At 43.6% G+C, this 13,205-nt stretch overlaps 1 protein-coding gene across 2 annotated transcripts in view; it reads right to left on the bottom strand.

Annotated features, from left to right (window-relative positions):
* Positions 1–11,420, bottom strand: part of LOC118690627 (tropomodulin-2) — a 34,694-nt gene extending 23,274 nt beyond the window's left edge. Inside the window, exons 1-2 of one of the 2 annotated variants that reach the window (XM_036389462.2) lie at positions 11,357–11,420; positions 1,425–1,628 (exon numbers count right to left, since the gene is read on the bottom strand). In XM_036389462.2, the coding sequence (XP_036245355.1) occupies positions 1,425–1,550 (126 nt within the window). In that variant the 5' untranslated portion in view covers positions 1,551–1,628; positions 11,357–11,420. Of the gene's footprint in view, positions 1–1,424; positions 1,632–11,356 lie in introns of both variants that reach the window. The other variant, XM_036389461.2, reaches the window with a different exon arrangement.
* Positions 11,421–13,205: the final 1,785 nt, after the last annotated feature.

Below are 13,205 nucleotides of genomic sequence, written 5' to 3'. Positions count from 1 at the left end.
CAAGCAGATAATTCCCACTTTCAAGATGTAGCTGTGGGATCCTGTGATTTCACCTGCATCCTGTAACATAGGAATATGCACGAGGCCCCCACATTTCAGTCCAGGAATTCCAAGAATACAGGTAGGTGGACCTTGCAGTGCACATGCAGCCATGCCAACGTGTTGAAGGTGCCCCAGAGTACTTCAGAAACATTTCCTCACTGGCCAGAACATGCACAGTAAATCTGATCCATGGCAATACACAGGGAATTGTGAGCACATCAGTGAATTTGAGCCAGCAGTTATTTTACCTGTGCAGGCACAAATGTGCCCAGAGTGCTCCAAATTCACTGCACACATGTAGCATAAATACAAATGCACCATGGACTGATTTACTGTGTTGGTTGGTGTTGCTTTTTTAATGGTTTTCTGTGTCTCCATTTGAGATGCCAGATACTTGAAAATACCAGGAAATGTAGAAGTGGTAGTAGTGTGGGAAGTGGCAACATGGTGGGAGAGAACATTAAAATCCCCCTTAATTTCCAGACAAACTGGTGCTATAGAATTAGAAGCTATTAATCTATTGTGTTTCTCCAAATTCATTTTGCCTCCAGACAGAATATTTTGAATATTTTATCTGCCATTTTACCAGCCAGTTTTCAAGCTCCTAAATCAGTTTGAAGAATTTTGGGTAGGTACAGTAACAATTCCCTGAATGCTTGTGACTGTAACCTCGTTATTGTAGGATCAAGTGGTTCTTAGACCAGAGATCTTTAAATTCTTTGTGAGAATTTCTCAATTATTATATAAATATAATAATTTTATATATATATATGTATAATTGGGGGCTTATTTATATATATATATTTATATATATGTATGTATAAATTGGGGGGATAGATAGATAGATAGATAGATAGATAGATAGATAGATAGACAGACAGATAGATAGATAGATAGATAGATAGATAGATAGATAGATAGATAGATAGATATAATCCCAATTATTCTTATTCTCTGGAAAATGACAGTAGTGTAGCTGAATCCTTGATCATACTCAAACATGTTCTCTTCAGCTAAAAATATATGTGCTGAACGACACAGTCAACAGATTTCAGAAGTTCAAAAGACCTGATCTCCATAAACACAGGTTATGTTTGTTTATTGCTGTGCTCAGAAATAGCAGCCATAAAAAGCTTCTCATTTTGTTGCAGTGTGCCAACATGACTAAAAATTTAGATTGCAGACAAGCTCATGTCTAAATAGACCAAGAGCACAGTGATTTTTACAAAAGTAGCACATCCCAGCAGGAATACAACCAAAATGTCTGTAGCTGAGCTGCTCATCCTTTAGAGCACACTGTCCCTACTGCAACAGAATAGAAATAAAAAATACTGCAGTGTGTGGCATTTCTGACAGGCAGTGCTGCAATTCTCATCACTCACCTCAGGATCAAGGTCATCAAGAACATGCTCTAGCTGCTTCAGTTCATCCTCTGAGAGCTTGCTGAGTATTTCATCCTCGTTGATGTTCTTGTACTTCTCCAGCTCCTTTCGGAAGGGCAGAGACATGGCTCCTGCTGTGCTGCTCTGCTCTGCTGCTCAGGATTCCAACCATCCAGGGGTGCCCAGCTCCTCCAGCCACACTCACTGCTAACAATAAAGCATTGTGAGCATCTCCATTGAGCTGAGAGTCCTGGAAAGCTGAGGGTCACAGTGACACTTATTAAAGAAACAAAGCAGCAGCGTGTCCTGGCACAGCAGAGGGGTGTGGGATGGGAACAGCCAGGACGGGTTCAGTAGCCTGGGGGCAGAGCAAGCAGCAGCTCTGAGACACAGATAAGGAAAGTACTAGCAACTTTTCCTTTTTCATTGAAATATAGCTGCTTTATTTCATTTGCTTGGAAACAGTATCTGTTTGCTCTTTTGGCCAGAAGCAAAGGAAAGTGGTAGAGTCACAGACAACAGTCCAACACTGACAAACAAAAACCAAAATGTTATGCCTTGAGGTATTCTATCTTATCCCAGCTTTGCTGCTGGCTGAAAGCTAACCCACATCATCTTGGCTGACTTTTTGGCACATTCTGGTTACCTAAGCATCTGTCAGGTACACTGGTAGTTACATCAAAACATCAGCATGTTTGGATACAAGTGATAGCATATATAATCAAAATTCTTGGAGTGAGGAGATGCTAGTTATAGCTCAAAATATTATCTGTACTTCAGTCAGTTACATGGGAGACCTGCAGAAGTTCAAAACTTGAAAAAACATGAAAAAAAAAAATGAAGTTAGTATTTCACAAACTCTTTTAGTTTTAAAATTTGAATATGATTCCTTGTTCCCGACTGGGAACAAGAAGATCCCATTTGCATGTCCACAACAGCCATTGTCATATTATCTATCATATGACAATGTGACAAAGGACTCTCTGTCTTTACTTGCTCTTTTTTTTCTTGTCCAGAACAAATTCTAGAACCAGAATCAGCCTGTAAAGGGACAGAGTGAAAGAGAACTAACGTATGATGAGAAGCAGCATTAACTGGGGGCTCCCAGGTGTGCCCAGCTCCCACAGCAGCAGCAGCACTCCCCAAATGACACAGTTAGCTGGGCAGTTTCACAGCTGAGTTTTTGCACTCACAGATTTCAGAGTTATGGTTGATATGGAAACCAGCCAACTGGCACCTACCACTGATTTATGGACCAACCCCAACCCTAATTTCCTCTGGCCAGGTTTTTAGTTGTCATAAGCTGATAAAATCCATGTGGGTTCTGTTGCTTGTCATATGAGCTGGAATCCTGATTTTTGTTTTACTTTTATTCCAAGTCCAAATGAAAATATTTCATTTACTTATGAGTTTCACTATTTAAGTACTAAATATTAAAACATATTTCATTTTTATATTTATCAAAAAGACTAGAAATCAGCAACCTATTGAAAGGGCAGGGAATAATCAGTGGATTTACAAATTTGAAATATCTGGAATTCTGTGACTACTGCAAGGCACATTAAGGCTTGACTGGAAACTTTAATATCCTATTCCAAGAAGAATCAGTATTTTGCCTACACACTTTCTTTTTTTCCTTATTCCTGCTCTGTTTGTGGCTGTTGTTTTCCCAGCATGACATCATCATCAAGCCATTCCAAATGTCAGGATAGAATTCAAGTGTTCTTTAAATTGAGAGTTTGTTTTAGGGAGGTAGTCAGCATCTGATGTTTAACAAAGTTACAGGTGTTGTGAAATTTTCTTATAATACCAAAATTTCATCATATGTGATGAGTGTGGGGGATATTTTGACCAAAACCAGTACAAAGGAGCCAATGTTTTTGTGTACTTAGTGATTAAGAAGAACACTAGTTCAATATGTGTTTAATCCAAGCAATTTTTTATCAAAATTACTTGTTAAATAATGAAAGCGTTTTATTTAAAATTATAATTTGTTAAACTGTAAAACCAAATGGAGCTGCAGTACAACATTCTGCCCTAGGGCATCAGGTGCCTTCTCTAAGTTCCTTTGGATAAACTCATTACAAACATAACATTTCAGCTAAGAGTCATTAACTGAGCTAAAAAATTCTTTGAGGGGATTACAGCTTTTTAAAACTATTTAAGTTAAATGGTTATTAGAGTTTAATCACATCCCTGGAAAAGACAGAAATGTAATCCCAAGGGTAGGGTAATTAAATATTGTAGGAAAAGCAACTTGTAAGAGTCCAGGGCAGTTTCCCTGGCTGAGGGTCAGCAGGACAGCTGGAACCAGGACCTGTCCCTCAGAGGTACAGCCCTGCAGGGTTACAGCCAGGGATTGTGGCACTGGGATCAGCAGGGCCATGGGTCTGAGAGCTTCTGTGAGGTCTGCAAAGCTGAACCCAGGTGAATCAGAGTATGATTGTGTGCACCAGACACCTCCAAAGTCTTTGTGAATTGCCCAAGGGCTCAGCCATAAAGGGGAAATGTGGCAGGAGACACTTTGAACAGGTGAAAACTCTCACTATTTTAAGTAAGAGAAGATGTTTGACCATGTCCAGCAGGGATGCCCCAAAGAAAAATTTAAACCCAGATGTTACAGATGTACCAGCCAAACTTTTCTGATGGCATGAAGTACTGTGTTGAATAACCCCTATTAGATTGATAGTGCATGGAAGAGCCTGAAATCTGAGTGCTTTTCTTGCCTGCACACATTTGCAACAGAAATTCCCTTAATATTTTCCTTTTCACAACAGAATCCTACTCTTTTGTGACTGAACAAAAGCAGAAGACACAGCTTAGGGAATTTCTTTAGAGCACACTAGTCCACAATGCCTGAAAAGCAGTAAAGCTTTTCTGGAGCTTTCACTCTGCTGCACAGGAACACCCATTGCTCACATCCCAGGTTTATGCTCTCTATTGACCTTTCACCAGTCACAGTACCACAAGTCAAGGGTAGGAGATAAATCCAACAATTCAGCACCAGTCAGACTGGGAAGGAAATGCTGAACTCTTGATTCACATACTCTGGAAACTGCTGTCTAATGTGATGATAAGGATCTCCACCTCCCTAATTGGATTTGATACTGTTAATATTGTGTATGTAAACAGAGCCACATGCTGTCTGTGCAGCTCCTTACTGTGGCCTGAGTGTGCACAGCTATTTACTTCTTGCACACTCCATCCATTGGATTTGCTTTGTTATGATCACTGTATGAAAGCTTCCCTTAGTTACAAAAGCAGTTCTAACCCAGAGCTCCCTGCTGCTGTTATTTTGAGCATATAAAAGCAGATCAGGTGTCCCACAGCACAAGGGAGATGTCCAACCTAGAGACAACCCACTCCTGAATGTTACACTGCACTAGGGACACTGAGGGAAGCAGGATGAGGGAGCATGGATAACACTGTGCAGTTTCCCTTCAAACTTGCTGGGAAGAGTGAAAGAGATAAGGAATGAGGGAGCACATATCCCATTTGTTTTTCTCCACTGAGTTTCAGTATGGAGCATCTCAGTTTCCCCTGGGCCTAAGCCCCACTGTTAAACAGCAAAGCCCAGCAGGTGAGTGAGATCTGTGCTTGTTCTGGATGGGGCAGAACTGGAAGAGGATTTCTGCCACCCACGTTCTCCTTTTAAACCCTTGTGGAGCACAGAGGTTTCACAGTGAGCTTCAAAGAACCTCTTGCTGTAGCTGTATTCCTGATTCCTTCTAAAGAAGGAAATACATACGGTGTTATTTGGGGCAGCTTTTCACCCATTCCTGGCAACATCAGCATTCAAAACATGTTTTCAAAGAAAAAAAGGGTGTCATTAGTCAGCCTACATAAAATCATTGTTGCTCAGTGCAGTTAACACCTGCTGTGATATAGCCCCTCTGCACCTTGCCACGTTCATAAGCAATTTTTTGTTATGCTTATGCACTTCTGAAAGGGCTTTCCAGAGGAGCCAAGCTGTGGTTTCTGCTGATACCATAACACTGTTGTAATCTTCTACTGCTGATACAGATGTTTCTTTCAGAGAGTGAATAATTCCTCTGTTGAATTACTGTTGAATGTCACAGGGGTCCCCTTGCATTTGCTTGGATCCCTTAGGAAGTGTTGGAACAACCTGAACTGTAGAATCTCCTATGGACCAGCAGCTACAAATGCACTTCTGGTCACTCCTGCTATCTAAAACACAGACTACACACTTAGAGAAACATCTGTCTTGGGGTCCTGCAGAGAGGAAAAGACTGTGATACAGAGGATGTGAATTTCCAGGTTTGATAAGGTGTATAAGCTAAGAATGAAGCTGCATAACAATGTGCATTATGAAGTATAGAGAGGTGTGATGAATGGGAAATAATCTATTAATAGAGTTCTTTGCATTTTTATTGGGAAAAAAGGGAGGCTTTTTATAATCAGGTTTGAGAAATTGTTCTCATTTTTGCAAATCACAGCAACTGATCTTTAGAAAGGAAATCCTGATGCATGACCTCTTTTAAACTATCTCTGTATCCACAGTGGTGGATATTTGTGTTTTGAAAAAAAGTGGTAAAACTGACCTGTAAATGCAGAAAAAAATCTTCCCTTTCTTTAAATAGATTCATGGAGCTAAACATGAAAATAAAAACCAGGTGGAATTAATCCCAAGTTAAATTGATACTGGACCAAATAAATAGGATTGGGGCCATTATGATTAAGAGCCGTATTTGTGCAACACAAGCAGATGCTCAGTAGGAGGAGGATGATTGTCCCATGCTGTTCAGGCAAGTGAGTGCCCCCACCAGCACACTGAACCCAGTGCCAGACAGGGAACATCAGGAATACTTCATTGTCTGACATATAAATAAGGTTCCTTTTTAATTTTTATACTTAAAAGGCAAGACAAATGCACCAATGTACTTTCTAACCATGAACATATGGGGGATGTATGCTGGGAGGTGATGTTTTGCAGTAGGAGGTTCATGAATCTCAGAAAAGTTAGAAGGAATGCATTAGGGCCAGCACAGAACACAAGTGTGGCAGTAACACAGCATTACAAAATGGGGTTTGTGTGTGCATGATGTGAAGAGTATCAGCTACAGGTCCTGATGCAGATACAGTAGACATGTCAAAGAAATTCACATAGGTACAAAATGGAAAAGAGATCTGTAGAAAAGTATTTCCTCTTCTAGAATCCCCCAACTTTTCTATTTGTTTCCAAAAAAAACCTTCAGAACATAAGGAGTACTGAACTGCTCCAGTCTAGTAACCTTTTCTAAGCCTTTTACATTCATGACATGGCATGATCACTTGGTGGATCAGAGCAAATCACCTGTTTGAGGACTTGCAGAATTGGGTTCATCAGAGTGTGTCTCTGGGGCTGGCAGGGGGGAGAGCTCAGCTGCACTTGGCACTGCCTCAGGGCTGGCTCTGGGACAGTCAGAGTGTGGCCAAACCTCTTCTGTGCCCAGCCCACGGCCATCCTTTGTCATACTGCAGCAAAGAATCCCTCAAAGTCCCTGTGTATTTAAAATGCTGTTTTTCTCCAGAGCTAATGTAGGGTTACTTCAATGCACTATTCCCAGCAACTGGTTCAGTCCTATACAGAGAGCAATGAATAATTAACAATTATGTTGTCCTAATATTAGACTAGTCCTGAAATTTTAGGATAATTATTCAATGATGAAAAACTCCACTTGATAATTGGATGTGGCATTCTGAACCTTGGTAATGTTTATGCTACTCTATAGTTTACATCACAGTTGGCTGCTTAAATGGGGATTGATAACTTCCATGCAAATAAAATGTGAGACATTAATTCATTGTAATGGGACTTCAGTCATGCCCTTTACAAAAAAATAACCACCACGTATATTGCAAAATTATCCATATGAAAGCACTGTTATTTATAGAAGACATAAAGGAATGCACTCCCTTGAGGTAGCATGAGAGGTTTTTCCCTAGTGATTAAAGAAAGATGAAATATTGATGCTTCTCCCACTGAGGCAGAATGTTACATAATGACCAATTTCTGATTGTTTCTAAAATAACATTAGTGGTATTACTCATAACCATTCAAAACATGAAATTGAGTCCTGGAAAGGAAGTATTTCTTTACAATGCCTGATGAATTTATAGCTTGTTTCTGGGTATCACGATATTTTTAGATCATAACCATTAGAATTGTTTCCAGACAAACATATGATGACTAATTATACAGTGACCATATGATGATTTAAGCCTTACTTAGAAAATCCAACCTTTAGATCACTCATTTCCTGCCTCCAAGAAGAGGATGACAGAACAAACCTAAACCCTGCAGACATCGGTGGGATTGTGTGTGGTGGTCTGACATTTCAGTGATGCATCGAGTACAGGCAAACAGCAGAGACCTGTTTGTCTGTCCTGTCTCTTGCAGATGAACACCCCCTCTGTTTCTAGAGGGGTAAAGTTTAGTTACAAACTAATGAAACAATCTTTCTGCTCATTGCAGCTGGTACTTTGTAGCACTACAAGGTTCTTCTGTTTATGGGTCTTAAGTGATGGTTTGAAAATCTGCGCAATGTTAATTAGCTCTTCTAAGATAAAGACGTACCAGTCACTGTCTGAAACTGAGGGCGGTGTGAAGTGCAGGCTGAGAGTCCTGGAGGACAGAGTCTTTTCATACAGGCAAGAGAGACGATGAAGTGGCAGCTCCACCCACAATTTGTCGTCTGTGTGCTCACTGTGACGTGAACAGAACCGCCCTGCTGCTGAGCTGTACTGGGGGGGGGGGGGGGCTGACTGATGGTCCCTTGGATAAGATTGCAAGGAGAAAGAAATGGCCTCATTATATTTTAAGCTCCTTCAATAATGACCAGACTCTGCAGGCTTGCAGCAGACAGGTGCTGATTCACCTGGAACAGGTAAAGATCTGCACCCCCTGGTCAGCACTGCCCCAGAGCTGACATCTCCCCATCTGTGACATGGCAGCCCATGGTTCTGTGGTCCCCAGGGAACATGGATCACACACATTACAGGAACAGCTGGGATGTTTACAAGGAGGTGTCTTCATCCAGTTCAGAGTTCCAGCTTTTGTGTTGGGTAAAGAACTGCAGTCCTTGTAATCAGCATACCCACCGTGAATGCAAAGCAAAGCACACACTGGGGGAGGAAGACCTGCAGCTTTGCACAGAGGCACACCTGGAAAGCCAAAGGCCAGGCTCTGGATCCTCCTTGACTGGTCACATTTACATGGAACCAGCTGCTGTGGAGCCCTAAACACCATCAGCCACACGAGAGCCTCTGCACTGCCCTGTCAGGAGAAAGAAATGCCTTGTGCAAGGCCAAATGGGAAGTCTGTGGCAAGATAAGGAATGGAACCATCTTCCAAGTGTCAAGCATTGTTCAGCTTTTCCTTTGACTATGGGTCCCTTCTTCCATGGACATCCTGTACATTTAAGTGGATCTTTTAAATTAATAACATAGCCCAAGTGAAAACACAGCAGTGAGACCCAAAGGCTGGGTAAGAGCATGTACTATTGACTGCAAAACAGAGATCCTGAATAATGACCACTGCTAGGTACCCTCTAAATAACCCCTCTTTTTGCATCTTTCCTAAGCTGCTTTTTCTCCTTACAATGCACAGAGACAACATAACTACCAACATTTTTTGCATTTTATCTGTAAACCAAAGCCAGAAACCATGCAGGATGTGCACATCCCGACAGCTGAAACAACAAACAGGAGAAGGAATTACCTGGAAATTGACTTTTTATTTTTATGATGAAATACATCAGACCAACCCTGGAAACAACAACAGCAGTGTTTGTTTCCCACATGTTGGAAACATCAATAGGAAAAAAGGACACTGGGTAACATAAACTCCAGCATTGTTCCACCTGTGCTGCCAACAGATAACAAACCAAGTGCTACCTTTTTGTCACCACTGTTCTCAGATTTCCCTGTTTTAGCATAGCAGCTGGACACTCAGTCCCTGCTGCTCTTTGAAAGAAGGATTTAAAAACTAACTTTACAGATTTCTGGGGCACCAAATAACGATGACCAAACCCCTTTGATAAACAGAAGCCACCACTACACTTGTCTGCTGTGGTCAGTAAACAGAACACAGGCATTCACCCCACCATTAACCCACCATGTACAAATACCTGTGGCTACAGGATGCTACCAGGGCCTCTCAGTGCAAAACTCTGCACAGCCACCTCAGCCCCAGTCAAAAGGACACTCAATTACAGGAAGCCATCAAACTAGGAGGTCCAATGCTACCAAACTGGAATAGGAATGCTACCAAAAAAACCCCTAAAACAGGTCAGTAACAGCAGAAATGCATGAACATTGCTTGCCAGAAGTTGTAAAATACTGGAAATAATGTTAATTTGAGGAAGGAAGAAAAGGTATGCAAACAGAGAGCAAAGCACACCACTTTGAACAAAATTATTTAGATTATCAAGATAGGAGAGGCTACTGGCTAAGCTCAGAGATACAACCAAGCTGGATAAATGGGAAAAAAGATGCATTAGGAATTTAGTTTGGTGAAGTCACTAAAATGAATCACATAAGTCTTCATTTTTCTTACCCAGTGGTAAAAATTTAAATATATCCATAGTGGAAAGCAGTTAAGATGTGCACAGTGTAGAGCACCAGCACAAAGGCAGGCAGGCTGTTAGACAGCAAATGAGTGCAGAATATCATGGAAAGGACTGAGATATTGTCAGTATAACTCAGTGAGACACCACCATGCACCCCTGAGTGTGACTTCAGTTTTCTATAAGTGCATCCCTCACAAAGAATTGGAGGATGTGATGCTACAGTACCAGGCCAGCTGATCCCAGGTGTTTCTTACCATTACATGTTCCACTCTCCAAGAGTGAAGGGCAGAACAGAGGAAGTTCAAATTTCTGAGAATAGTCAGTTAAAGTAAAGCTTTCATATGATAAGAAATTGAAAGACAATCTATTTACTACAAATGAGCAACTCAGTAACTTGATGAAGATTTCCTCTACTAAACACTTTGAGAAGCATAGATCTACACAGTGTATCATTCATGGTATAAAAACATAATTACTTCTTCCAATTATTTTAAATTTTATATTTGATATTGATGAATTTCTGTATTTGTCTCATTAGTAATAATGTTAGAATTTTTTTCAGAAGTTTATGTAACTGCTAAGCTCAGGATGCTTATGTTAATCTAACCAGTTGTCATTTACTTTTTGGTGTTTATACTCCTCAGTTATCTTTACATGCTTCTCATTGATTAACTGTGGATTTTTACTCTGGCAGAAGACCTTCCCCTAAGTTTCCATCAAAGCAAATCCCCTTGAACTAGGGCACCCTGATTATTTTTAATTACAAGATGACAGAACAGACAGTATGCAATATCTAATGCCAATGTGCACGTTTTGAGGGTACGCTTTGCTCCTCGGGACCTTGGAAACGTTCTTACATTTTCTAAATCAGCGATCTCTTCCTGAACCGGGCATTGGCTCGTTTGTTCCGACCCGCTGCCCGGCGGCGGAGCAGAACCACCCTCCGCCGGTCCTGCCCTATCCGTGACATACAAAAGGCAGAGATCTCCAAGGAGGGGCAGCTCATCACCATCCACACAAACACCTTCTTTAGGTATTTTATTAAACTGCCCATCTAATTTCTGTCCTCCCACGCGTGACCCGGAGGATGCGAGCGCTCCGCAATAACCAGGCGCGCACTCGCTTGTCACAGCTGCGTTCTCCGCCGAGCCCGGGCGTGGCGGGGCCGAGCCCGCCGTGTCCCGCACGGCTCCCGCGGCGAGGCTGGTTCGGATCGGGGCCGCCCCGCATCCGCGCCCCGCGCCGGGGATGCTCCGCCGGCCCCGCCGCCCCCGCCGCGCCCCGGCAGCGCCCGCTCCGCAGTGCGCGGAGCCCCGCGGGCGATGCTGCCCCGCGTCCCGCCCGGCCCGGCCGCCGCCTTACCCCGCCGCGGGGCCGGGCCTGGCCGCCGCCCGCCGCCTGCGCGCCGCTCCGCGCCCGACCGGCGCCGCCCGCCGCCTGCGCGCCCCTCCGCGCCCCGAGCCCGGCGGCTGCAGGTGGGTGCCCGGCGCGGCGGCTGCGCAGCGCGGCCCCGGCCCTGCCGGGCACGCTGGGACTCGTAGTCCGGCGGCCGCAGCGCCCGCCGCGGGCACCGGCACAGGCAACTGCACCGGCAAGGGCAGCGGCGGCCGCAGCTGCAGCAGCTCCCGCGGCAGCGGCCCTCCCGCCCCCGGCCAGGCCACCCTCCCTTCCCCTGCCCCACTCAGCCCTCCCTGCTTCTGTCCGCCCCAAGCCTGCAGGTGAGGTCCCGCCTAACCCACATGGTCCCTGTCGCCTGTGGCTTGGCACGATGCAGCCCGAGCCTTCCGTCACCCGTGTGCCTCACGACACCAGACTGCGCTGTGCCTTGGGCGCTCTGCCAGCCGCGGCCACCGCCCTGCCCCAGCACAGCCCTGCCCGCACGCCCTGCGTGCGGTACCCGGTCAGCTCCGGGCACACGTGTCGCCAGCTGATCCCGAAGAACGCGGTTTGCTCCCTCTCAACACCTGCTGCAAACTGAGCCAGCCAAACAGGCCCTGCAGCAGAAACCTGCTGGCCCTCACCCCGAACCAAGATGTGTCACCCCAGGGAGCCAGTTTTGGAGTAGAGGGTGCTGGCCTCTGAGACCATTTTGATATTTTTCCTTTCTTCTGTTAATTAGTGTTGACAAGTCAATTTATATTTGTTCTATTATTCTATAGTAAGGTTAACCATCGGTTGAAATTATATGTAATATTATTTGAGTGAACCCCTTTTAATTAAGCATGTCCTTGAATTAATTTATCACGATGCTTTCACTGGGTGCTGTGATTTAGTTGAACAGAGGTCCTTGGTTCTGAGCCCTAAATGATGAGTCACAAGCAGCAGAAAAGCTGTTCCAATGACAGGGATGTCTTTAAGTTTCATTTCACATTGCCAGGAAAAGAAGACATTGCCTTGTTAAGAAGCAGATGCTGCACTAGAGTTGAATTTTCCTATGGAAAAAAAGTACAACTAGGAAATGCCAAACCCTGCCAAACACCTCAGGTGTCTGTAGCAAGACTTAGAGCAGAAAATTCAGGCTAATGAGGGGCCGAAGGGTTGCCATGGGTGTTTTGCCACTGCTGCTAAGGAAAACACCTGTATCCACAATAATGTGCAGAGTGTAGAAAAATCCTCCAAAGCTGCAGTTACCTGCTTGGAACCTCCTTACCTCAAACTTCTCAGAAAATGGGATAGCCAGCCATAAGTTAACAGCTTTTTTGCCAAACATCTAAAATGTTATCAGATCAACAGAAATGGGAATTAATCAGATCCATTTTTTCTGCAGTCTTTCCCTTTCCTTCCCTTCCTTGAAGCAGAAAAAGTGTTTGCATCTGTGGTTTTGTTTGTTCAGTCCCAGAAGCATCAGGAAAGCTGAACCAAATTGCTTTGAAATCTTCTGCTCTGTAACTTGGTGGCTCAGGCTGAAGAGCAATTTGTTGCTTTGGTGGTGGGGTTGAAGCTTCCCTGCAAACGGGTCTCATTCAGCCATGAGACAGAAATGTGGATTTAATTATTGACACGGATCAAAACCTCTTTTGGGATTTAATCTTGGTCTGTAGGATCAGGGCTTGAATGAGTCACTCATAATTATACAAATACTGGGAAAGGGAAATGTATGCTATCTACACGGAGTGAAAGTTAACATTAGGGTGTTTGCTTTTTGATAAACTCATACAAGTTTTTTCACTCAGATTTTCCTGTCACACCTTAAAATGTATTTATTAAGCTG

This window comes from Molothrus ater, chromosome 13 (assembly GCF_012460135.2).
Source record: "Molothrus ater isolate BHLD 08-10-18 breed brown headed cowbird chromosome 13, BPBGC_Mater_1.1, whole genome shotgun sequence".
Taxonomy (NCBI): domain Eukaryota; kingdom Metazoa; phylum Chordata; class Aves; order Passeriformes; family Icteridae; genus Molothrus; species Molothrus ater.
The sequence above is the reverse complement of the archived record's forward strand: the minus strand, read 5'-3'. Positions and strand labels throughout refer to the sequence as shown.